Source organism: Electrona antarctica, assembly GCF_951216825.1.
Source record: "Electrona antarctica genome assembly, chromosome: 8".
NCBI lineage: Eukaryota > Metazoa > Chordata > Actinopteri > Myctophiformes > Myctophidae > Electrona > Electrona antarctica.
The window spans coordinates 24,981,922-25,009,764 of NC_136789.1; the positions used below are offsets into that span (position 1 = coordinate 24,981,922).

At 40.1% G+C, this 27,843-nt stretch overlaps 1 protein-coding gene and 1 long non-coding RNA gene across 2 annotated transcripts in view; one reads left to right on the forward strand and one right to left on the reverse strand.

Moving 5' to 3' along the window:
• Positions 1-598: 598 nt before the first annotated feature.
• msna (moesin a) lies at positions 599-27,377 on the forward strand. Its single transcript, XM_079508132.1, has 13 exons — positions 599-923; positions 10,221-10,304; positions 10,816-10,911; positions 15,011-15,285; positions 15,871-15,954; positions 18,625-18,771; positions 18,897-18,993; positions 19,322-19,485; positions 19,800-19,930; positions 20,044-20,204; positions 21,058-21,150; positions 22,284-22,514; positions 23,490-27,377. The coding sequence occupies exons 1-13, from the start codon at positions 912-914 to the stop codon at positions 23,652-23,654; spliced, it is 1,740 nt and encodes a 579-aa protein (XP_079364258.1). The 5' UTR covers positions 599-911; the 3' UTR covers positions 23,655-27,377.
• The window catches only part of LOC306928210, a 58,690-nt gene continuing 37,951 nt past the window's right edge, over positions 7,105-27,843 (reverse strand). Inside the window, exon 3 of the long non-coding RNA XR_013790652.1 lies at positions 7,105-7,199. This is a non-coding gene — a long non-coding RNA (uncharacterized lncRNA). The remainder of the gene's footprint in view (positions 7,200-27,843) is intronic.

A 27,843-nucleotide genomic window follows, 5' to 3' on the forward strand; every position in this document is an offset into this window, starting at 1 on the left:
GCATGCAATTGGTATCCCGACCCGACCGTAACATAACATTTTCTGTTTCCAAAAGAGATAGACGGCTTTTTGGGGGAAACCATGCCAGCATTAGCTGTGAATGAATGACCAGTAGCCTACGTCAATGTGAACAAAATGTTTCTTCCTCAGCATATTATTATTCATAGAGAACCGCACTGCTGTTTGAACATCAGCATGGATTTGTTTAGTAGTTTTTAACAAAGCTGACACTTTGAATGTGAATATACGGTCATATAATAACGGTGAGGTTAAATAAACGGCACATCATCAGCATTAGATGAGGAGATTTTTTTTGGCTAACCTCGCGTCACCAGCCATGGTTTCTATTCACCGCTCAGTTCTCAGATCCGCTCCAGAACCCGCCTACTGTATCCGGTGGTTTCCGCACACACACATACATGCACGGTACTCAAACCGGTTCCGTATCCGCTCTGGACCGGATCGGGTAAGGCTGCGACGCCAATAGATCCCAGTCGATGCGGCTGCAGGCGGAGTCTGCTGCCCGAAAACTCATTTCTGTGCGGGTCCTGTCATTGGCTTGGGTGTGGTTTTTCAGCCACAGTACCGTTAGCAGGAAATCAAGCGGGCAGCCCCCTCTGCTTTCCACTGAATCCTCCACACAACACCAAACAAAGAATCAGCTACAGCCTGTACTAGCGGACAAACGTTTCACAGGCTGACCTGGAGAACAGCTTTTATATATATAGATATATTGATAATAGTCGCTCAGCGCAAATAAGTTTGTTGCGAGTCGCGAGGACGTTACATTCCATGCCATTGTTCTGATGGGCAAAAGTTTCTTCGTGTCCCGTTAGTTTGGTTTCTCTGCGCAATTTAACTTTTTTTGTTTTTGTTTTTCAATAATAAATCAGAGCCGGGACGAAGCAGAAATGCCTAAAACGGTAAGATCTAACTGTTATATATTTTCATTCTATGCCATTGCCTGCGCAGTCTGTTATATTCAAATATCCTCCCTCTATCTCTCTCTCTCTGACTCTCTCTCTCTGTGCGCGCGCGCGTGCGTTCATCATCATTACTTTATTTTCATCAGATTTATATATAATAGGCTATTCACAGATTTAGGCTACGTGGATTATAATACTTTAATGTGACTAACTAACAGGGCGGATCCCATTCCCAACTGAAAAAGTTTCAAATCACATTTGCTCATCATGCTAAATATAGCTGAAGAATAAATGGACGGAAGTGAGTTTGTGGCCTGACAAACTAGGCCTCTCGTTTACAATGAGCTGAATTAACTCTCGCAACGAGGGATTTGATTTATCATTTTGGGGTTCCGCCCAGTGTGTTAAACAGACTACAACTAATTGTTGAGAACGATCATGAGGAAACTTTGTTGTAGTTTGCCTGTGATACAGTAGGCCTACTGATTCATAGAAAAATAACACGCACAGATGGAAAAAGTGACTAGTGCCTAGGAGAGTGGTGTTGCCTCTTCTGGTTTGAAACTAAAAGCAATGCCAACCAAATTATTTCCTTATATATGCTATTTCCTTATAGGCCTATAGGCTACAGTTTAGACATCATATTTATCCACAAAATGCGTATTCTTCTATTTGTGGTGCAGTTAATGTACATTGCATGACATCACTGTATACTATACTATATGGAACTGAGTGGCGATTCGTGTTTGACATCATTATGGGAACAGACTAACTGAACTATTACCACATTTCTGTTAACATGGTTGATGCGTTTCTGGGCAGCAGTTTATTGGCCTACAAAGGCAGGTTTTCCCCTCCTTCAGAGCCATGTCCTCATTGATTTTCAAGTCAAATGTCTCAGTAAATGAATGTGTTCATGCATAATAAATCCTAATTCCATCTATTCTACCTCAATGAATAATAACAGCCATACTTTAAAAAAAAAAATGCATTGCTTTTTTAGCATAGGCCTATTATTGACGTTGCATGCTCAGTCATGCACATCCAAACAACAAACACAACTATTAATGTTATACAAAAGGTCATAGTTCTGTCAACTCATTTCCTTGTGTACTTTTGTTTGCTAAAACTTCCCTGGATAGCACTTTCTTTTTTATTATACACACTCAAATCTGGAAATTGTACAACATCCATTATGCTGATGTTGAGCAATAAGAGAAAACACCTAGTCTAGTATACAGTAAAGTCATGGCTATAAGCAAGAGAGGTGCTGCTTCCTCTATGTGCTTTCTATCTAAACTACACCCTCTCTCACCCAGGCAGGCCATGTGAGCATTCAAGATAGAAGAAGTCTTAACTTTTTCCCCTTAAAAAAATAAAAATAAAAACAAATAATACACTATTAGATGACAGCTAAAAATGGCTTCTAGTCTAAGGGTGGAGGGGCTATAGGGCTAATGTACCCAGGACTCTGAACTGGCTCAGATCTGTTATATGTAGAAGTGTGGCTCAGAGCCTCTGCCTGATGGCCTCAAAAGTCTAATATCGCCCCCGGTCCATAGGGATATATCCCCTTGGACTAGTGGTTAAGATGTTGGACTTTCACGTGGGAGGCCCGAGTTCGAATCCCAGGCGTTGGATTTTCACGCGGGAGGCCTGAGTTTGAATCCCGGGCGTTACATATACGCTGTATAGGTGCCAATGGGATTGTGCATGGTCCCATCATGGTCTCATCATATAGGTGCCAATGGGATTGTGCATGGTCCCATCATGTTACATATACGCTGTATAGGTGCCAATGGGATTGTGCATGGTCCCATCATGGCGTTACATATAGGCTGTATAGGTGCCAATGGGATTGCATGTGCATGGTCCCATCGTGTTACATATACGCTGTATAGGTGCCAATGGGATTGTGCATGGTCCCATCATGTGCGCAGGCCGAGAATTCCTCACTGACGCCCATACCTCTTATCTTTGATGTCAATGCCTGACCAGTGCCAGAGTTTTGGGACTGATGCTGAATCCTGATTTTGGATACTTTTAGACAAGTGTTGTTTCTTTCATTTTTTTAAATACATTTTCATTTCATTTTTGGATGAAAGGCACAGGTACAGGCATACAAAGAGAATGCACACAAAACATAATTCAAATTCTTTGCCAACTGCAATCAGTGGCTTGCCCCTTGCCTCATTTTTTAAAAATCCTACCCCCAAACCCCAGGACCAACCACCGTTGGTCCTAGAAAATACGAACAAATTGTAAATAAATAACAATAAATTAGACCAGTGTTGTTTCTCAAACCTTTTCATTGTCAAGGACCCCCACATCAATATGTATTTGGCCATGGATCCCCATGTGAAAATATGTTGTGGGATTTGTGTTGTTTACAGCATTGTCCACAATCATTAACTGTGTGTACAAGATTTGTGGTGTTAAAATGTTTCAAAAATATTGCTAAAATTTATAGCAGATCTAAGATCTTGTCTCGTGATGCCTTGGACCACCTGGAACCCCTCCTGGACTTTGAGAACCACTGTCCTAGAACAATGATAACCAACGTTTAACTTATAAGCATACAAATGAGTATTTCATTATACTATATTAGACTTAAAAAAATAAAATAACATAAGAAAATAACATTTAATTTAAAGTATACAATGAACAGGCAAACAAGTAAATATAAAATACACACACAAACTGAACTTTATTTTATTCAACCCTTTATTTAAGGCCCAAACCGCACCAATGATTCACCACACAACTCGCAAGGAGTTGCAACTGGTGTGGTTTGGGCTTTAGTCTTATTAAAAAACATATAACAGATCAAATCTTTTCCAATTTTCTCTTAGTTATAACTGAACAATGTAATAAGGATAGGCATTAATAAGCTACCAGCTTCCGCCTATACCTTTTCGATCATGTCAAATGAGTTTAATACATGATTCTTCTTGTAATGTTCTAACGGCATAAGATCGAAATAAACCATTCATTCATTCATTCATTCATTCATTCATTCATCTACACGCTCACCATGCACTGCGATGCAACATGTTGTGAGTTTGTAGATTAGCTATTTCTGAAAATGGTCGACACCACCAGATTGACTGTGGTTAAAAATCGGGACACATTGACTGCATAATTGCAGATACTGATGCGATGTCGTCAACAAGTCAAATAATCGGCCGGGCTCTGTAGTCAGTGCATTGTGCACACACAATTAGAGTACACTATAGCACATACACTCTATTTTCTCTGTTACAGTTTTAGTAAATAAATGTAGAACAATCAGCTGGTATATGTGCGCACGCACGCACGCACGCACACACACACTTGGAGAAGGACATGAGAATGAGCCCGGCTATCAGTCTCAGTCATCAGGACAACCTGACCTCATGCTGTAGGTCATCCTGACCTCATGCTGTGGGCTATCAGTTCATCAGAGCAGTAAATCTACCCAAAAGGTTTTTGACGAAAGGAGGCTCCTTAAAAGTTATTTTTGAGTGGTGCTAGCCACTCCTATAGACAGCAATGTGTGTCCCTGGCTGGGTCTGCCCCTGTGTCTGTCCGTCTGAGTACGGAAATAGCGCTTGTTGGCCACCAAGTGTCACTGTTGCGCAGCCTAACACACACACACACACACACACACACACACACACACACACACACACACACACACACACACACACACACACACACACACCAGGGAGGAGGGCTTGTACAGTACAGTACAGTTCTACAGCACGAGTACAGTACAGTACCACTCAGTTCAGATGGGTCTGATTTTAAATGACAAAGTTATGAAAAGAAAAACAGCATCTACCAAAATACAGGTGACATCACAATGGCATAACATGCTTTAGCACCTTCAGCAATAAAATGCACTTGAAGCACATCTGAATGTAGATGTATTAGTGTTGCAGCTACACTTTACCAACTGGACAGACATGGACCCCAGAAAATGCAGTTCAGTAGAGTAAACACACTCTGCCTGCTGTAGACATGGGGATTCTTGTAGGGAAAATGCATTGTCATAGAGGCCTTGACTCTTGGAACAAACAAGTCTGCTCGGAACAAAGCAGTGCCCTTAGATAAGAGGAAATGCTTTAGGTAGTGTAGCAAGTAGAACATGGCGGAAATGTGTTAAAGAATGTTCTCAAACTATTTGAGTGGAAGAAGTTATATAAAGAAGTTACAGTATATGTTATAACATGAAGGTATGCAAGATGAAAATTTCACAGCATATGATATGCAACTAGAAAAAGTCTCCACTCTCCACCAGGAGGATAGGAGTGTGTGTGATGTTTGGCAAAATGTTTAGGAGTGATATAAACATTTGTTAGTTTTTTGCAACAATTTTCTTCATTTTGTTGAGGAAATGCAGAGCCAGATCACTCATAGCATCTCTGAGGATAGAATTCTGGATGAGCAGGACATGTGCAGCATTTTGTACAAAACGGGCCACTCCTAAAAACTTTGGAAGGCAATCTTAGCCAATCAGTGTAGAATCTGAGAAATCAAACAGACTCCTCTTGATCACATGACTACAGAGATCATGTACAGTATACTGATTTGCATGAGATTTGGATGAAATCTGTGCAACTAATGTGTTTTGCAGAAATCGGTCTCATGGTGGCGCTATAACAGGCCGTTGAGGAATATTTGGGGCAGAGGTTCGTCATTGGCATCCAGGGAGTGTGTGTGCAAAGTTTGGCATGGATCGGGCCAACGGTGCCGGAGATTAGCTGGTAACGGACGGACGGAAGGAAGGACGGACACACACACGGACGGTGTGCAAAACATACTCTCTCCCCATGCCTTCGGCCTGGTGGAGACAATGAAGATTCAAACTAGTGCCTAGGTTAGGTGTTCAGGACCACAGCTGGAAGAGACTAATCGTTAGGAACAAGCGAATAGGGGAGGACAGAGACTGGGAAATGCAAGAAGACAAAACAACATAAACAAACATAATCACACCAGAGATTATCAGCACCAGTTTTAGAACTGGACATGATATTATGACCAACGCAACCAGGGATTTACTTAAAGAGCTCACAGTGCCAAGGTGCAGTAAATGAGGCGTAAGATGTGAAAGGAGGAAGCTTTGAAATGTAAGAGTCATTGAGGTGGTAAAGCCGAGGTACGCCCTTAGGAAGGAGGGATCAGTGCTCAGCAGACAGGATTTGTGGTTAAAGCAGTATAAATAATCTGACATTTTGTGATTTTCTCTTTGCGGTTGTAGTATAACAGATCCATGGCACAATTATTCTGAAATGTACATGTTGATGGAATAATGTTTTTGCATAGTCTCTAGAATTATGTAGCCATTACTTTATTAATGAAAGTAATTCATTATTAGTTTGTTTTTCACTCACCGGATTTTAGTTTTATTCTCATTTGCCGTTTAAAGTTTGACAAGTAGCCTAGTTGCCTACAAAGTACAAACATTATTTTGTTCTGGCATTTCACAAAAACAGTGCTTATTCAGAAACTATTCCTTTGCTGGACTACTTTTGGCAACACGTCAATTTCCCAAGGAAGTCATGTTGTGACTCAAGGTCTCTGCAATTGCATCAGTTCCTTTCTAGTAGTTTTCTAGCCTGCTGCCTTATATGGGGTTTCACAGCTACCTCCTCCCCTCCCTGAAACACTCAGCATGGTGCTGCTGGTTCCTGCTGTAGCCTCCAATAGAGATTACAACACATTATCAAGATACAGGCCTATGTTTATTTTGTATTCATATATTTGTGCTCAAATGAGCAGTTAACTTAAACATTTATGAACATAGCATTTTACAGTAGTTTATCTGGCTTATCATTGGCTAGGAGGACCCCGAAACAGTACATTGACTCAGACACAGACATTCCATTCTTAATAACGCATGCTTTAAAAACACTGAACACACTATAAATTACGCTGTGTTCCCTCTGACATTATGAACGTCTTTCAAAAGCTTACATTAAAAATATCCGCAAGACACAGCACAGTATTTTTCAACAGGACGATAGCAATTTAACTATTAGTATCATCATGATATGTTTTACTGATTATTTTCAGCATCATTCCATCTTGTGTCTTGTCACTGGTGAAGAATCAAAATGATAGTTAATCCCTTATTTGATCAATCTTATCAACAGAATGAACTCTTTACACAAAATGTAAGCATACTGTAACTTACCACAGAACCCCTGCATGTTGAAAGCATTGCAGATAAAATGTTCTTGTTAGGAACACCAGCAATTTAACAAAGAATGGCAAACCAGAGATGGTGAACTGGAAAACACAGAGGTATGCGGGCAAGGGATTAAAAGAATTCTGCAGTGCACAACATAGCGCAGGAGATTAACAGTTTGTAAGCTTGCCGTGGTAGAGACAAACAGCAAACTTGATATGGACTGTTTTATACTTGGAACATCTGCAAAATAGCTTCATAAAATCAGACGACTAAGAGTAAGTGCTCATCTATGAGATATGTATTTGTCTATGGAAGATGTCTATGGAAAATGTGATATGTATTTTGGAGGGGAGGACTTTATGTTTGTGGAAAAAGGGTTTTACTACAGTAGTTTGGATTCTGGAGGTCCTCCAAATCTGCAGCTGGAAATGAGTATTTATATTGATTATTAATATCATTATTATCATTGCTTGACCTTCCAACCCTTGATCAAGTGGGTATAGGGTGGCATTAATTCATCCAGCTGCATTGACTTATGAACTAATTGAACCAGATGAGCTAAACCAAAAAGTATTTCAGTGTAATCTTCGCATCCTTGCTATATCAAAATTGTATTATCCAATCTGTGTATGGGTATAAAGTACAGTGGATACATACACGTTCATACATCTTTCATCAGTTATAAGTTAACTTAACATCATCTTTCACAATGCAATAGTTAATAATTAGAAATCACATCTGCAACTAAAGCGACTACCTGTATGTGTGGTGGTCACGCCGTATTTTGTTAATAAAATAAAGGATACTGTCCACTAAAAGAAGACTATATATATATATATTGCCTTATCCGTGGTCCTCCGGATCCTGAGTAGGGTGTTGTGCATGTGCTAATAATAGTGTCTTAAGTGTTTCCACCCTTATCAGGCCGAATTGTTTTTCAGTTCAGTTCCCTTTTCTTAACGCAAGATGAACTCTTTTAATTCAGGAAAGCGTCCGTCTAGTCTGCATGATGAACACGAGTGCAGTCAGTGCAGGGTAATCTCCATGTTATACACAGTCAATCCTCTGTGTTAGATGTATCAATTTGTAACTCCGAGAGACCAGAGTTCACTTAACACTGAGGACTTCACTGTGTACCATGTCATCCTAATAAGAGATGCCATGATGCCCTTTTGGCATCCAAGTGGTGCTTAAGGGCAAAGCACAGAATGTAGGCGTCACTCCAACCATAACTGTTCTCCCTCCATGCGCTCCTCTGTGTGCAGCTAGTGACGACAGGATGTGGCAGCGTAACAAGTGTCCAGGGCAGTAAAATGGGGTCCTGCTGACACAAATGGGAAAGAACGCAGCTCTAATCAGCCGGCACAACTGGAAAATAATGCATACCATTGTGGGTCAGGCCAGGCGTGGGCCTCAGTCGCCGTTTATTTTTTGCCATACAGGCATAGTGACGTTTTTGTCATCTCTGAGAGGATGGAAATGCCTACATAGTTTATCGCTTTACACAGTATGGTATGAAATAGAAAATATAGTGAGAGCGAGAATACAAATACTTAGCATGTACTCTTTTAGCGAACTAAACCGATTGCGTTCTCATCTCTTGAACCTTTGTTTCATGTGGTATTTTCTGTAAGTGTCTGCAATATCAGACCTCGCAATCAAGCAATCTGTTCCTAGTACGAACCATGAAATTCTGCTACCGCACTTGAGAAGAAATTAACACTGACAAGTAGTGTGCTACATAACAGGATGTAAAGCTGCTCTCGGGGGAGCACAGCATGCTGTGGCACTGCCTCATAGGCTCAGCCACCAGAGGATGTGGTTCCTTCCTGCAGATAAGTTCACTTCTATAGAGAGACAGTCAGTTTGTAGGAGATTCTATGGTATCTCTCAAGAGACATAATCTTTCTCTTTATCTACCGTGTCAGAATGACACGACGATCACATTTAGAATCGGAAGTGATGACGACACAGAGAAATGAGCAGATAAAATTGGAACAATATGAAATTAAAACGCATAAATGGCCCATATATGGGCCATGCATGTACTGATGATGCAAGGGCATAAACTGATGACATCAGGAGTCTCCATATGTGGGCAATGCTGCTGGGCATCAAAGGAACAAGGACTGACAGTTGGACACAGTTGGACAAACAGAATTAGAAACAGACATCTCCATATATGGGCACAAAAGGGACACAGACAGACGGATACAACGGGTACTCTGACAAAGCCCCCGACATATGACTCAGACATATTGGTTAATTGAATAATGGAGAAGTGAGCTCTTTGGTAATTTCTTCCATAATATCAATGAGTTGACAGAACAATTATTATTGATTCTTTATAGTTGACTACATTGATTTGTCTGATTAACCTCTTAACCCATTTAGGCCTGACGTCGAAATTAAAAAAAAAAGTATTCTGAAAGAATATATATTCAAAGATTTATGCCGCATTTTCACGATTTTTCAAAAATAGCAGACCGTAGCGCCACTCGGTGGCGCGATATGAGCTTGTAGATCTGCTATTTTTCAATAGCTAAAGTATAACATAATGCTTAGTTAAAACACCAAAAGGGGTTCCCGTTCAGAATGGGTTAAAGGGGTATTTCACTTTAAAACACTTCTGGGGTCATTTTAATGTCTACAATGAATGTTGTGTGCACCCCAGTTAGTTTTTATGTTGCTTGATTCAATATTTAGATATTTTATATTCATTTTTTCAGACTCCCCCTCTCCTATATAAACTCATTGTAACTTCAAAGTCCATTTTAACCAGGTTAGATTAATTGAAAACACACATTTGGTTCTGGTTCCAATACTTGTTTTTTTCAATTACCTTTTTTCATTTTTTTTAATGGAAAACAAATCATGCATTAGGAAGACAATATCAGTCACCAGAACTAGGGAAGCAGTGGTATGTAAGAATGGATCGAGGATCACAATAATTTCACTGTCAATATAACAGTAAAGTTATTTATCTTTTTCTTTTTTGAGTGCGAAAAAAGTAAACTATAACACTATTGGTTCAGACGTATGAACATAAATTGTCTCTCTTAAATCTAGGAGTGATCATTTCATATTTGTCTTGTCTTTGCTCTTGTGACTGTCTACAGATTAGTGTGAGAGTGACCACGATGGATGCAGAACTGGAGTTCGCCATTCAGCCCAATACAACAGGAAAGCAGCTCTTTGACCAGGTAGGAGGAATTATTATGATTATTATGGGGTCACCAAAATCAGTACGGTTCATCCTGAGTGCAGTACATTTCATTGGAATCTGCCCATTAGATTTTGAGAAATCATGTGTGCAATTGGAAATTATGTCCTATGGTGCTAGACTAGAGGAAAGTCCATTGAGTCACAAAAATCAGTAGGGGCCATATCACCTGAGGAACATGTTTGGCTTGAACACACATTGTGCTGCTAGTAATGCAGATTTTGTCCAAAACTCACACAAATCGGTACAACAAGCATAACTAAAGTTATGCAGGGCAGCCATAGCTGAATGGGTAGAGAGCCTACCTGGGAAACATATGGTCCCAGGTTTGATTCCTGGCCCAGGCAATGTGTGGAGGAATCCCTGAGCAAGACACTTAACCCCAAACTGTGGTTCACTGCTCATGGAACTCATGTGAAGCTAAACTTATGACAATGTGAAATGCTGAAATTGTGAATTTTCAAATAAGCTATATTTATATATATTTTTAGGTTGTAAAGACAATTGGATTGCGTGAGGTATGGTACTTTGGCCTCCAATACCAGGATACAAAGGGTTTCTCTACATGGCTGAAGCTCAATAAGAAGGTGAGTGCTTTTTTCCTGTTGATTGTCAAGCAACTATTTTCTTTTCTTTTTTCTTTTCTTTTCTGCCAAAACATGAATTAGCAGGGGTATTTCACTTTCACACATGTTTGGCCGTCTGGCTTTTGTGAGTTTTTAATTTTATCAGACACACACACCCTTCCCTTCAAACTCCATTTTAACCATGTTAGATTCATTGAAAACACATACATGTCCATGGATCTGGTGACTGATATTGTCCTTCTAAAACACATACATGTCCATGGATCTGGTGACTGATATTGTCCTTCTAAAACACATACATGTCCATGGATCTGGTGACTGATATTGTCCTTCTAAAACACATACATGTCCATGGATCTGGTGACTGATATTGTCCTTCTAAAACACATACATGTCCATGGATCTGGTGACTGATATTGTCCTTCTAAAACACATACATGTCCATGGATCTGGTGACTGATATTGTCCTTCTAAAACACATACATGTCCATGGATCTGGTGACTGATATTGTCCTTCTAAAACACATACATGTCCATGGATCTGGTGACTGATATTGTCCTTCTAAAACACATACATGTCCATGGATCTGGTGACTGATATTGTCCTTCTAAAACACATACATGTCCATGGATCTGGTGACTGATATTGTCCTTCTAAAACACATACATGTCCATGGATCTGGTGACTGATATTGTCCTTCTAAAACACATACATGTCCATGGATCTGGTGACTGATATTGTCCTTCTAAAACACATACATGTCCATGGATCTGGTGACTGATATTGTCCTTCTAAAACACATACATGTCCATGGATCTGGTGACTGATATTGTCCTTCTAAAACACATACATGTCCATGGATCTGGTGACTGATATTGTCCTTCTAAAACACATACATGTCCATGGATCTGGTGACTGATATTGTCCTTCTAAAACACATACATGTCCATGGATCTGGTGACTGATATTGTCCTTCTAAAACACATACATGTCCATGGATCTGGTGACTGATATTGTCCTTCTAAAACACATACATGTCCATGGATCTGGTGACTGATATTGTCCTTCTAAAACACATACATGTCCATGGATCTGGTGACTGATATTGTCCTTCTAAAACACATACATGTCCATGGATCTGGTGACTGATATTGTCCTTCTAAAACACATACATGTCCATGGATCTGGTGACTGATATTGTCCTTCTAAAACACATACATGTCCATGGATCTGGTGACTGATATTGTCCTTCTAAAACACATACATGTCCATGGATCTGGTGACTGATATTGTCCTTCTAAAACACATACATGTCCATGGATCTGGTGACTGATATTGTCCTTCTAAAACACATACATGTCCATGGATCTGGTGACTGATATTGTCCTTCTAAAACACATACATGTCCATGGATCTGGTGACTGATATTGTCCTTCTAAAACACATACATGTCCATGGATCTGGTGACTGATATTGTCCTTCTAAAACACATACATGTCCATGGATCTGGTGACTGATATTGTCCTTCTAAAACACATACATGTCCATGGATCTGGTGACTGATATTGTCCTTCTAAAACACATACATGTCCATGGATCTGGTGACTGATATTGTCCTTCTAAAACACATACATGTCCATGGATCTGGTGACTGATATTGTCCTTCTAAAACACATACATGTCCATGGATCTGGTGACTGATATTGTCCTTCTAAAACACATACATGTCCATGGATCTGGTGACTGATATTGTCCTTCTAAAACACATACATGTCCATGGATCTGGTGACTGATATTGTCCTTCTAAAACACATACATGTCCATGGATCTGGTGACTGATATTGTCCTTCTAAAACACATACATGTCCATGGATCTGGTGACTGATATTGTCCTTCTAAAACACATACATGTCCATGGATCTGGTGACTGATATTGTCCTTCTAAAACACATACATGTCCATGGATCTGGTGACTGATATTGTCCTTCTAAAACACATACATGTCCATGGATCTGGTGACTGATATTGTCCTTCTAACGGCCGAGCTACACAGAGCGCACGTACATCGCGTTTGGAAAGATCCAACGTATGTCAATGATACTGGCTACACCAGACACACGGATAGCGCAGGCCCCAGATACGCATGCTCTAAAAATAGGATCGGGTCTTTTTCTATGTGTGTATGCCCCCACGTGCACGTATTGTCCCCCCAATGCACCAAATGCACCATTTACCAATGGAGACAGTGGAGCAAATCTGCACGCCCCACAGATCAGGTGTAGCCAGGAGGGTTTCACATGCGCATTATTTTCACAGACTGTGGTGTAGCTCGGCCGTAATGCGCGAGGTGGCTGTATTTTTTCAATTACTTTTTTTAAAATCACACCCGTGTGAACTGAGTGGTGTATGGTCTTATATAGACTGATCAGCTGTGGTCTGACGTAATGTCTGACGTAATGAAATCACACCCGTGTGAACTGGGTGACCATAGCAACCATTCTCATTTCTTGAGTGGTGTAAACCACTCCTACGACTGGCTTTGTTAGTTTACGTGTCTGTCTGTCTGTGCTCAAAAAATGAGCATGGTTGCTACGGTCACCCAGTTCACCCGGGTGTGATTTCATTACGTCAGACATTACGTCAGACCACAGCTGATCAGTCTATATAAGACCTTACACCACTCAGTTCACACGGGTGTGATTTGTTTTTGGTACGGACAGACACGTAAACTAACAAAGCCAGTTGTAGGAGTGGTTTACACCACTCAAAAAAAGGGTATCTTTGAAAAACAAAGAAAAGGTCCCGCACACTGTCAGACACTTGCCAAAATGTTGCTCTTTAGGTCAACCGAAACATCGACCTAATAAAGAGCTACATTTTGGCAAGTGTCTGACAGTGTGCCGGACCTTTTCTTTGTTTTTCAAAGATACCCCTTTTAATATATGCTCTATTGCCCTACGCACCTGTCACTAGCCTTCTGAGGTGTGCATCGGCCTTTTGCTAAAATAATTCAATTACTTAAAGGACCACTTCACCACTTTTCAACCCATCTTCATATAATAGGTCCTCACTAATAATCATGATAAAATACCACCATTCTTTTCTACTCAGTCTGTGTCTCATAGGAGGGCTGTGGGCAGTTCGGAAACCCGTCCACCAGTGACATCATCATTAGGCAGATTTTTTTTAAACAATATGTTTTTTACAAAAATGTTTAGATTTGTATTATTGTGAGAACGATGGCTTCCTTTTTCGCATTGCAACTTTTCAGGACTAGAAAGCCTGCAGTTTCTATTAGCTTGGATTCCCCATTGATGATGTCACTGGTGGACGGGTTTGTAAACTGCCCACAGCCCTCCTATGAGACACAGACTGAGTAGAAAAAAATTGTGCCATTTTATCACGATTATTAGTGAGGATTATGAATATCAAATATTTAAATACTGAATCAAACTGTCTGGGGTGCTCACAAAAGCCAGCGTAGACGTTAAAATTACCCCAAACATGTTTGAAAGTGAAATATTGCATGTACAGATTCTCATTTAAAAATGTAACATGATTTCATTGTTATTGTTAATCAAAACGTGTTAATTAATCCATAACCAGCAAGAAAATGCACCACCTAGATGTCTGCTGTGTGGCCCATTAAAAAAAATACCAATCCGACAAAAGTTCCATATTTTCCAAAAGAAAGGTTTATTTTCATGTGAGCAATATAAGTAACGTGAGGATTCACACATCATAGTGCCTATGATGATGTGTGAATCCTCTCGCCTATGACAGGCTATAAATATGCTACCCTGTAGCACTGTAAATAGAATAAATACAATAGATAATAGGCCTACATGAAACATTTATTCCTTAGATCAATGTTTAGAAAACTGTATCCAGATTTGATTGAATAAAATAAATAATAATCGATACATCATTTAACCGATTGTATTAATCGATTATAAATCGTATAATCCCTAGCCATAAAACGCCCTTGCTCCTTTTGATTGAAAAGGCACTACACTATAAAGCTTTGTTACTTGCGTGGAACATTAGTAAAGTGCTACTACAGCCACGACCAATGATCTGTGTCACACCTCACCCTAGGTAACAGCCCAGGATATAAGGAAAGAGAGCCCACTGCTGTTTAAGTTTCGGGGCAAGTTTTACCCTGAGGATGTCTCTGAGGAGCTGATCCAAGACGCCACGCAGCGGCTATTCTTCCTGCAAGTGAAAGAGGGAATCTTGAATGATGACATCTACTGCCCTCCAGAAACAGCTGTCCTGTTGGCTTCGTACGCAGTGCAGGCCAAGTATGCCGACTACAACAAGGATGTCCACACCACGGGATACCTGTCCGGTGACAAACTTCTCCCTCAAAGGTTAGTCCTCTGTTTGAGAGATGTTGTGAGCTTGTAGATCTGCTATTTATCTGTGGAACCGAGTCAAACTAAATTGAATGCCTCAACTCGGACCCCAGTTCAAATATGATTATTTTGGCGGTTCACAGCCTGAAATGGTTGAGAACCACTGCCTTAACCAACAAAAGCTAGCTTTAAACATCCTGCTTAGCATTATCAAAGTGAATTCATGGCTGAACTTTCCAGCCATGGCTCCCTCTCTTAGCTGCAAGTTAAGAGTATCTGCACGTCTGTCCATCTCACTGAAGTGACCGCTTGCATTCTGTTCTCTTTAAATGAAACAAGCTCGAATAGAGGTACTGATATAGATGTGAAGGATATGTTTCAGGCAGTATTTTGTAATATTCAGTCTTTCCCTGCGTAACTTGATGCACTCATCATACTGTGTATGTTTCATGTTTTCAGAGTGCTGGACCAGCATAAGCTCAACAAGGAGCAATGATGCACTCATCATACTGTGTATGTTTCATGTTTTCAGAGTGCTGGACCAGCATAAGCTCAACAAGGAGCAGCACTCATCATACTGTGTATGTTTCATGTTTTCAGAGTGCTGGACCAGCATAAGCTCAACAAGGAGCAATGGGAGGAGAGGATCCAGGTGTGGCATGAAGAACACAAGGGCATGCTTAGGTAACCACGCACGAACGCACGTGTGATCACGCACACACACACACACACACACACACACACACACACACACACACACACACACACACACACACCACCAGCTAACCCAGGGCCGGTCCTGAGCAATCTGGCGCCCCAAGCAGGATTTTTCGCGGCGCCCCCCCCCCCCCCCCCCCCTCAAAAAATAAAAAAATAAAAAAAGTTTTTTTCTTTTTTTACTCTGTCCCAAAAATTGAGGAGACACTGTGGAGGCACTGGGGGGACAGTGGGGACACTGTGGGGCACTGGGGGTCCATTGGGGAGGCACTGTGGGGACACTGGGGAGGCTCTGTGGAGGCACTGGCGGGACACTGGCACTGGGGAGACACTGGGGAGGCACTGGGGAGGCACTGGGGAGGCACTGGGGGGGCACTGGGGGGACACTGGGCAGACAGAGTTGGGACAGAGTAAAAAAAAAAAAAAAAAAAAAAGTTTCTTTTTTTTTTTTTTTTTGGCGCCCCTCCCCCGTGGCGCTCGAAGCCGTTGCTTCGTCGGCCTGTAGGAAGAACCGGGCCTGAGCTAACCACAAAGACGTCTTTCTGTTCAGGCTTCAGGGAAGCTTCACCAGTTTTCAACATTTTAGATTGTTCAAACCACACAGCACACAGCAGACAGCTCACAGCTCACTAAATTGTTGGCTTAAATTCTAAATGCACATTTAAACTTTAAACATTATTATGGATGTGATGATTCAATTACAATACACATTCCACAATTCTACCACATAATGCTACTTTCCAAGACAAGGTGTTGACAGAGTCTTAATCTAGAACAAATGCTCTGAAAGTTAATCTGGGTCCTTTTTTCCCCTTTGCCTTGACAGCTCCTACAGTTCCTCGGTATAGCCTATATTATCTACATCTACATGTTGCTACTGTTTTGCTACATAAGAATGTAGCAAAACAGTAGCAAAATCAAGGACTGATCTGAGAGAAATATGTCCTTGGGGTTGAAATGTGCTCTTCTCACCTTTTACTGCCCAGTTTGCAGATAATTAATTGACTGTTGCCCACAAAGACAGTTATGCAGTATACACTCCAAATAGAACAGTAATGCAGTATACACTCCAAATAGAACAGTAATGTAGTATACACTCCAAATAGAACAGTAATGTAGTATACACTCCAAATAGAACAGTTATGCAGTATACACTCCAAATAGAACAGTAATGCAGTATACACTCCAAATAGAACAGTAATGCAGTGTACACTCCAAATAGAACAGTAATGTAGTATACACTCCAAATAGAACAGTAATGCAGTATACACTCCAAATAGAACAGTAATGTAGTATACACTCCAAATAGAACAGTTATGCAGTATACACTCCAAATAGAACAGTAATGCAGTATACACTCCAAATAGAACAGTAATGTAGTATACACTCCAAATAGAACAGTAATGCAGTATACACTCCAAATAGAACAGTAATGCAGTATACACTCCAAATAGAACAGTAATGTAGTATACACTCCAAATAGAACAGTAATGCAGTATACACTCCAAATAGAACAGTAATGTAGTATACACTCCAAATAGAACAGTAATGCAGTATACACTCCAAATAGAACAGTAATGCAGTATACACTCCAAATAGAACAGTAATGCAGTATACACTCCAAATAGAACAGTAGTGCAGTATACACTCCAAATAGAACAGTAATGCAGTATACACTCCAAATAGAACAGTAATGCAGTGTACACTCCAAATAGAACAGTAATGCAGTATACACTCCAAATAGAACAGTAATGCAGTATACACTCCAAATAGAACAGTTATGCAGTATACACTCCAAATAGAACAGTAATGCAGTATACACTCCAAATAGAACAGTAATGCAGTATACACTCCAAATAGAACAGTACTGCAGTATACACTCCAAATAGAACAGTAATGCAGTATACACTCCAAATAGAACAGTACTGCAGTATACACTCCAAATAGAACAGTAATGCAGTATACACTCCAAATAGAACAGTAATGCAGTATACACTCCAAATAGAACAGTAATGCAGTATACACTCCAAATAGAAAAGCTGATGATAGTCAAGCATCTGCCTTGTGCCAGTTTAATTATGTTAGCACTTTAGTTTACTGTAAACTGCAGTTTTGACTCTTTTCTTAGACTAATTTTCTTTCAGTCATTGAAGAGTCAGGTCATGTACATTTTTGCACATCCCCTTTCAGTTAATACATGCCATGTTGAAGCTGGTTCTGACATTTACACATTCTTGTAGATGATATATAGGCTACAGAAGCGACAGTGGTGGTCACACTGTGACTACAGTAGCTGGCCAGTGTCTAGCTGCTAGCTATGGATAGACCTTCACACTGTGACTACAGTAGCTGGCCAGTGTCTAGCTGCTAGCTAGACCTTCACACTTAACTGACACAATGTGTCGAGTCATTAGATAGACGGTATGAGCTTGGCTTGCCTGCTCTTTAGTGCCAAACAGTCACTCAGCTCAGTAATCAGCGATCCAGGTCTGGACACGTATTGACTGCAATGTATAGTTCTAACTAATGGCTTAATCCAAAAATGAAATAGATCAATTGTAATAAATAAACCAATTCCTTTGACATTTCTGACCTGTTTGCTGACCTTATGAAAACCCAACATTATTTTTTACTCAGAGAGGAATCCATGATGGAGTATCTGAAGATTGCTCAGGATCTAGAGATGTATGGAGTAAACTACTTCAGCATCAAGAACAAGAAAGGATCAGAACTTTGGCTGGGGGTGGATGCCCTAGGACTAAACATTTACGAGCAGAATGACAAGTGAGTGACTGCAAAATAATAAGGTTTTGATATGGCTTTTACAAACGGATTACAGTCCGTCACAAAAGTAAGCAAAAAAAATAGGAACCATACCCAAAGCCTTCGTTTTGCTTTCTCATGAACAGAATGACACCCAAAATTGGTTTTCCTTGGAGTGAAATCAGGAACATTTCCTTCAATGACAAGAAGTTCGTCATTAAACCGATTGACAAGAAAGCACCTGTGAGTACCTGATCTCTCATAATATGCATGCTTGTCGAAGAAATTCACATATGAATTATGAACCACATATACTTACAGTAGATGGACAGGATTACCAAGAGCTCTATACTAGGCCCCCTCCTGTTTTTGTGCTACACTAAATATCTTCGGCCAAATTGCCAATATACCAGCTCACATGTGAGCTTGTAGATCATCTGTTTTCTCTGAATGTTAGCCCCGGAATAGAGATGCTAGTGTTCAAATGGTTAAACACTTGCACCAAAAGCACACAAGTATTAATTAGCCTAAACATCCTTTCTGAAAGACACTTGTAATGTTGCCATTGCAGGACTTTATCTTCTATGCTCCAAGACTTCGAATCAACAAGCGCATTCTGGCGCTGTGCATGGGCAACCATGAGCTGTATATGCGTCGCCGCAAACCAGACACCATTGAGGTACAGCAGATGAAGGCTCAGGCCCGGGAAGAGAAGAATCACAAGAAGATGGAGAGGTAGGTGTTGTAATTCCTTGTTAGAATTTAACCTATGGCGGAAAACATGCTCGTCCAAAATGATTGCCCTCATAATTAGAAAGTAGTAAGTTGATGAATCTGACTTGAATATACAAGTAGTTCTTGTAATACTGTTTGGTATATCCATGTTTGGGCCTAGACCAGATCACACCGATCAGTGTGGAATAAAAAACAGGCTTTCCTCTGTGTGGTTTAGAGTTGGGATCGATTTTTAACTTAACAAAGATGCAAGCGGTGCCTCCCACACAGGATGTGCACTGTATGCACTGAACTCTGTGGTGTGTCTCCATCAGGGCTTTGCTGGAGAACGAGAAGAGGAAAAGGGAGGTGGCAGAAAAAGAAAAGGAGAAGATTGAAAAGGAGAAGGAAGAATTAATAGAGCGTTTAAAACAGATTGAGGCGCAGACGATCAAAGCCCAACAAGGTGGGTGACATTCCTACGAGCTCTTTAAAAAAGCCTCACAATATCTTAAGAAAGAATCAATATGTTAATGTGCATAACATGACATGGCTGTTCTTTTGCCCGCATACACACAGACCTGGAGGAACAGACCCTAAAGGCTCTGGAGTTGGAACAGGAGAAGAAGCGCGCCAACGAGGACTCTGAGCGTCTGGAGAAAGACCTCAGGATGGCAGAGGACGCCAAGTTCACTCTGCTTCAGCAGTCTGAGAACCAGATGAAGAACCAAGAACACCTGGTTGGTGACACCCCTGATATGAAGAGCTATTTTGATAGGACAACGTGGTTAACCTATTCTAGGCGGCAACCCCTTTTGGTGTTTTAAGCATTATGTTATGCTTTAGCTGTTGAAAAATAGCAGATCTACAAGCTCATAGCGTGGCACCGAGTGCCGCGCTACAAACTTGTAGGTCTGCTATTTTTGAAAAATCGTGAAAATGTGGCACAAATCTTTGAATATATATTCTTTCAGAGCGAACATTTTTAACTCATATCTTTACTTCTGGGGGGTCCCTGGAACAACATATTTTCATATGGGGGTCGGTGGCCAATTACAGATAATTCTAGGCGTCCTTGACATGAAATATTGAACATCACTGATATGAGGTTTTTCTGAAAACTGTCATGATTTAGAAGACATTTTTTTTAATGTCGACGTCAGGCCTAAATGGGTTAATGAAAGTGGGGATCCAGGGGTCCTCGAGTACGTTCCAGGGAGTTCCCAGCAAAATGTTTGATAGTTAGGAACCAAATGGAACCTACAGGTCTGTAACTCTTGAGTTATGAGGGTCTGTGGCCTAATGCAAAACAAACCTGGGGGTCTCTGAAATCAAAACGTTTGAGAACCACTGTTGTAGACATCTACATGTCTTGAATGATTGAATACTTTTTAACACGTTTGTTAACAGTGCAGGTAGTCAAAGATTATACTAAAAGGAGAACACAAAAAGCCCCCGGGGGCTTGTTTCCATATATGAAGTATTGAAAGTGTGTGCCTGCGTGTCTGTGTGGGGCAAAATGACAAGTTTTCGGTCTGATATTCCAATGTGAAGTCATGTCAAGAAAAATAAATGAAAACTTTTTCCCTTCAGGCCACAGAGTTGGCGGACCTGACCTCAAAAATCTCCCTCCTGGAGGACGCCAAGAAGAAGAAGGAGGATGAAGCATTGGAGTGGCAAGAGAGGGTATGTCTGAAAGTTCATGCAGAGAGAAATATGTAATACTTTATTACTTAATGAGGGCAACAAAGGTGTATGATCACAGTTCCCAGAAAATGTAGCATGAAATCTATTCTGCTTAAGAATGATACCCTAGTTTGTGTTGATGTATGTACAGTAATTTGTATGTGTATTTGCGCATACATACAGTATGTGTGTGGTTGACAGAGTGCACATTTACTGTCTGTCTGCATATGCATGAAAACTGTAGGATAAACATGACATTTGGGTCTGTGATTACTAGTATGTACCAAAGCATCGCAATCGAGAATTTGAATGATCTTCAGAATATCACTTAGAAATGACATTCGCCATGTTTCCTGCTCATTAGTAAGCATGCTGTTCATGTCCTCTGCAAATCATTCAACACTTGTGTATAAAAGGAAACAAGTGAAACGTTTACATTTTCTGACCAACTACTTACAACCCCCTTGGGATGTACTAAGGAAGGACATTCCTAGGACATTGTTTTGTCTGTGTGTGTGTGGGGTCATGTGTGTGTGTGTGTGTGTGTGTGTGTGTGTGTGTGTGTGTGTGTGTGTGTGTGTGTGTGTGTGTGTGTGTGAGTGTACACAACAACCACAACATGCTCCAGTCTTCATGCTGCGAAAAGTTTTCTTTCCTGGGAAGATATCTCGTATCCCATTGTGATATCAGAAGAATATGGTGGTGCCTGTATTTTGAAAATACAGGAATGAATGATGATTGAATGAATGATTGAATGAATGATTAGTGATTAGAATGAATAATAGAATGATACTACCAATGTACCAATAATTTGTGACGTACGCTCAGCTGGTTCACATTTGGCTATTTTCAACTACGAAGGGTAACCCAGAAGTTGCCAGAACCTTCCATAATATTCCAAAAGCCACAAAATTCTGTGATGTTTTTTTGTTTACGTCTCTCCTGAGGAGAGCATAAATGAGCGTTGTGAGCTTGTAGATCGGCTATTTTCAAATAGCTGATGTATGAAAGTTTAAAGTAAGTGCTTCATGTAGCTAAGTCGCTTCTTTCGGGCTTGTTTTCATAGACCAGGTCGCTCGTTTCTCTCGCAGAATCCGGCAACACTGATTGTAAACTAAACGATGTTCCCTCAGGCTACCATGGTGCAGGAGGACCTGGAGAAGACCAAAGACGAACTGAAAAACCAAGTGATGGTGGCTCACATACAGCAGCCCGTGACCGGAGAGATCGAGGACGACGAAAACGACGACGAGTTTGAGGCCAGCGCTGAGCTGTCAGCCTCTGTTGCCAACAACCTTGACCGCAGCGAGGAGGATCGCATGACCGAGGCTGAGAAGAACCAACGCGTGCAGCAACATCTACTCGTGAGTCCTGTTCCTCGCATATAGACTCAGGAAGTGGTTACTTCAACTGAAGGGACGTATAATCAGTGGTGGAAACTAAGCACAAGTAGCCTACATTTTATTCAAGTACTGTACCATTTTTAAGGTACTTTTACTTTACTTGAGATTTTACATTTTTCAATACTTTACACTACATGTCAGAGGTACATTTTAACGTTTTACTCCAACACAATTATTTGAAAACTTTAGCTACAAGTCACTTTGTAGATTTAGATAACACACTAGTACATCAACCAATTAATCCCTATTTTATTATTTCATACAGAGGGATGGTCTTCCTGCTAGGCCTGTCGGACCTTCAAGGGTGCCCATGTTAGTTTGTCTGTTTGAAAATAGCCGATAGCCGGTCAGGTCACAATGTCTGTGATGTGAGACATTGTGAAGCTTGTAGAGCGGCTATTTTCAAAAAATAAAAGAAATTGAATACTTTTGTACTGTAAGTATATTCTGATGCCATTACTTTTGTACGTTTAAAGTAGAATTCTGAATACAGGACTTGTAACAGAGTACTTCTCCATCCGTGTTATTTATCTACATCAGAGTACTTTTTCCACCACTGCATATAATGGATATTAATATTGAAGACAAGTCAACTGCAAGGTTTTTTTTAATTATTGATCAATGGTCAAGTACTCCACCATTCTATATTTAGAACATCCGTCTCATACAACAGACACAAGCATTAATTGGCTCTAAGATCTAATTGTAAATTAGAATATCTGGAGCAACAGCAATGCAAAAGAAATGAATGAGAGTGTGCATCAAATGGCAGGAAGTAAAATGTCCATGTTGCACTTACAATTATTTGTCTTTTACTTGTGAGTAGGTTGTGAGCATGCATACAGTAAAGCTCACAGATGAATTCAATGACGTGTGCCTGTTTTATTTACATGCTGTCAACTGTTAAAAACTCTTTGTTTACTCTCTCCTCACCAGGCTTTGAGCTCAGAGCTGGCCAACGCTCGGGACGAGACCATGAAAACCCAGAATGACCTCATCCACGCGGATAATGTGCGCGCAGGACGGGACAAGTACAAGACGCTTAGACAGATCCGGTCAGGCAACACCAAACAGCGCATCGATGAGTTTGAATGTATGTAACCTGTCCGATCGCCACAGCAGGACAGCAAGGCCATTCTGCCCATGTCTTCAGCCCCGCATCACGCAAGCTATAGAGCGTCTTTATTTCCGAATAGACAAGATACACAATTTTACATTTTCTACAAAAAGTGCAGCGCAACATGCAGTCACAAACTGGAATAGTCTGTAGCGGGTTATCATCCTTAATTTTGAATTTAGGTTGTTCAGTTGAAAAGGGACGTATTTTATTAATACTTTATTCATAAGGGTTATACATATCACAGTATGAACAGGCTTGTGATATTTCATGAGATAAGGTTTTATAACTTCCATACCATATTTATGTCACATTTATGTAATATGATTCCATTGTAAATTTAAAAAATAAAAATAAAGTCTGAAGAAAGTGTGTAGTTCCCAGCCAAATGCATTGAAATTGCTCCAACACATAACACAAGACAAATAAAAAAGTGTCTGACTGGAGGATTATGTATGGTGGCGAAGGTTTTTACATTTCACAATACTCACAAATCCTCTACACCAGGGGTTCTCAACGTTTTTGGCCGGGGACCCCCGGAAATGCTTTGGCAATGTCTCGGGACCCCCGCCCCGCCCCCTCCCGACCCCCAATATAAATTGACTGCTACAATAACCTTAAACCATTTTGGGCGGGAACCCCTTTTGGTGTTTTAAGCATTGTTATAATTTAGCTATTGAAAAATAGCAGATCTACAAGCTCATAGCGCGCCACCGAGTGGCGCGCTACGAGCTTGTAGGTCTGCTATTTTTGAAAAATCGTGAAAAAAAAAATTGAAAATAATTTGGGGACCCCCTAAAATAATTTGGCGACCCCCCGAGGGGTCGCGACCCACGGGTTGAGAACCCCTGCTCTACACTTTTTACAGTATTGCTTGTGTCTGGAGAGTGTCATTTCAGCATTATCTTTCTTTTCTCCCCCTTATCTGATGTCATCACAAAGAACTGATACAATGTAGCCTAGACATGTCTAGCTTGGACTGGCTCTATTTAGCTTAACCAGCCTCTTTTTCCATACAGTAGTTAGTAAACATGAAACATGACAGTACCCTTTTGATCTTTTTCCAGCACAATCATACAATAATGTGTACCACTATGTATTGAAATTATATGTAATTTAAGCAAACAAGGTTAATGAACCTTTATCAACTTTCGCTGTCTAGCTTCCTGGTTCCAATATAATTAGTGTGCAGTAAAATGCAAAATGCTTAATAATACAAACACAAGGACAATATGCTAAGTTGCTGTTCTGTTCTTTGGTTAACTGTATATGGAGACAACCCATACCTATGTGAGACGGCACACTGTTTGACCTCCGAGTCTATGCATATCAATATTTTTAAAGTTAGGTTTTTGATGAGTTTAGATCATAGACTTATATATAATAGAGATGTCACCGGATTTCTCCTCTCATCCACTTGCATCGAGTTGCTCACCCAGCGCATGAGGCGTTCTTCCAGGTTGGAACAGAGTGCATTCTGGGATTGGTTATGGGCCATACGTGAATGTGCTGGGCCGTTCATAGCATTGCGCGCGTTGTATGGAACATAGCGTTCATGTATGGAACATAGCGTTCATGTATGGAACATAGCGTTCACGCATGGAGCATAGCACGTTCGCGCATGGCCCATGCCATGCATAGTTCCATGGCCCATAGTGCAATTCCACTTTCGGCCACCAAATCTTTTTCGCTTCAGTGTTTCCTCTCGGTGACGTCTCTATATATATACTCTAAGGTTTAGATGGGATTTTATCTATTTGTGTGAGCTTAGAGAGGTTTATCAGCAGGGGATGTATTTAGGAATATTCAATATATTCAATCTGTGGTCAACATAGTCATAACATCATGGGTGGCATTGCTTTTGCAACATCTCTATAACACACGAGGCACTTTGTCATTGGCAATGAAGTATTATAAAGGAAAATTTCACTATACAATAAGCTATTTCACCATATGACACCTATCCTTCCCCCCATTATAAGTAAATATCATGTGTTTATCAATCAAATTCTTATGATGGTTTTACATGTGCTAATCAATATCTATGCACATGGATGTCCAACATAATGTTCATCAAATGGCCTCATAGAGCACTAAGAACAAATGACTGCTTGAATCTCTCTGGATACTCTGAGATGCCTCATGCTTAATCTCATTATATAAATGTGACATATGTTTGAAAGCTGCTGTAAATGTGAAATGCGTCAAAACATCATGAGCCTGTTTTACTCAATTTATACTCTGTTGCACGATGTTGTTGTGAAAATAGCAAGCTTACAACACAATGTGCTGCGTTATGTGAGCTTGTAGATCGGCTACTTTTGTCACACGACACGGTCTTGAGACAGAGTAAAAGTTGGCTTAAAGGTCTCTTGAATGGTTGAAGGTCTACCCTAGAATACACACACTGTAGTGTGTTTTATTCCCAGGATGTATTGTATCATGATGATCAAATACAAGAGACTTTGACACACAACCCAAACAGTGCAGAAATGTACCAGCAAACCATTATGGGACAATAGATTACTTTTTATGGGCTGGACATATTTTAAATGTTATTTTTTTAATGTGAGCAAAGTGTATTGTTAACAGTTTAGCAAATAAGAACATTAGATTGTATTTTTAAGATTTGGTTCACATTATAAGCTATAAAGAATGGTTGCCTTCTTAGAGGAGCATATATATTTTTTCCTAAGTCTTCAGGACTTAATTAAATTCCTTGGGGTGGGGAGGTCGTTTTTTCAGAGAGAGAGAGAGAGAAGGAAAAAAAGGAAATTGGCCAAAATAGGCATACTGTTCCAGATGGGAAGGATGATATGTTACAAGTTTCTGAAATATGTGTCTTAAAATCTTGATTTAGGTTTTCTTTAGGGGATTTTGGAAATGCCGAAATAGATTTTTAATATTTAAAATACTATGTAGAATCTTTATTTGGTAGTTGGAACTTGGAACAGCTGAGTTCTGTGCTAGGAGGAGGTTGGTGTGACACTTGTTATTAGACTCAAACAGCAGACGGTACATGACATTCCATTCAACTCCCAATCAATTCAGTCAATCACCAGGCACACACAGTACATACTGTACAAGTCCTTATATTATAGGATGTCACACAATAACACAATATGCTGTGAGATAATATAAAGAGTGTTTCTGCCTATTCACACTGTAGGTTTATTTGTAGCTTTTTTAGAAAATACAGAATCAGTGACTTTGAATCAAGTAATTGTTTTACCCACCCAGTATTTTGTACACATTGAAGGACAATTTGTGATTTGTAACACGATGCAGTATTTACTGTGTATGTACTTTGCTCATTGCTGCTTACTGTAACTGCATCTGCTAAGACATACTGACATGCACAGGTGTAGATACTGTACTTTTTCTTTTCTTTTTTACATCAGCCATTATCTTCAGCTTTTTACCATATCATGTGTAATATCTGAAGCTATATGGTATCCGCTATAAAGAATTTAATGAAATTTGAACATTTCCAATTTAAGAAGTGACTATTTGTGAAAGAAAAAGTGGATGCCAAATTGCTGTTTCTTAAAGTGAAGCTAATTTTATATGAAGGACTGGAATCCACCAGGATAAAACATGCTAGTATTGAACATTATTTGATAACAGGCAGTGCCTTGTTTGAGGTATTCAGTAGACATTTCTTGCTTCAAAATTAATTCAACAATAAATAAAAGGAGAAGCCTGCATTCTGTTTCAATAAATCTTGTCAATTTCTTTGTTACAATGCTGTTGCGATAACTACATAGGCTACTTGTAGGGCTTATAGTCGTTAATTACTCATCTGTAATTACTCATCAGATTTGCACTATACATCTCAACACATGACATGCCTCATGAGCAGCATTGTTATATTCAACTCCGTTTCAAAGATTCATATACCGGCTTTTAGTTTGAGTTTTTATTCATAATAAAAGACAGAAATAATTGCAGGTGAGAAAGGAAACCCATATAGGGCTTATACAAGGTTCTCACCGGCTAAAATAATAAACAAGTAGTTAGTTAAACAGTAGTCTCTCAAGACAGACTGTTGCCTCGCGTCAACTAGGCAACGTCAAATTTCGAGGAACAACAGGGGCCGTTGTTTTCCCCGAATATTTGACGATGGGATTCTCAGATTGGTTAAACAGTAATCAAACAGTCGTTTAGCAGCAG

Excerpts from the sequence above, each read along its gene's own strand:
- msna (XM_079508132.1), top strand. Across the intron at positions 19,931-20,043 it reads GACGATCAAAGCCCAACAAG|ACCTGGAGGAACAGACCCTA; the intron begins GTGGGTGACATT and ends GCATACACACAG. Across the intron at positions 22,515-23,489 it reads GCGTGCAGCAACATCTACTC|GCTTTGAGCTCAGAGCTGGC; the intron begins GTGAGTCCTGTT and ends TCTCCTCACCAG.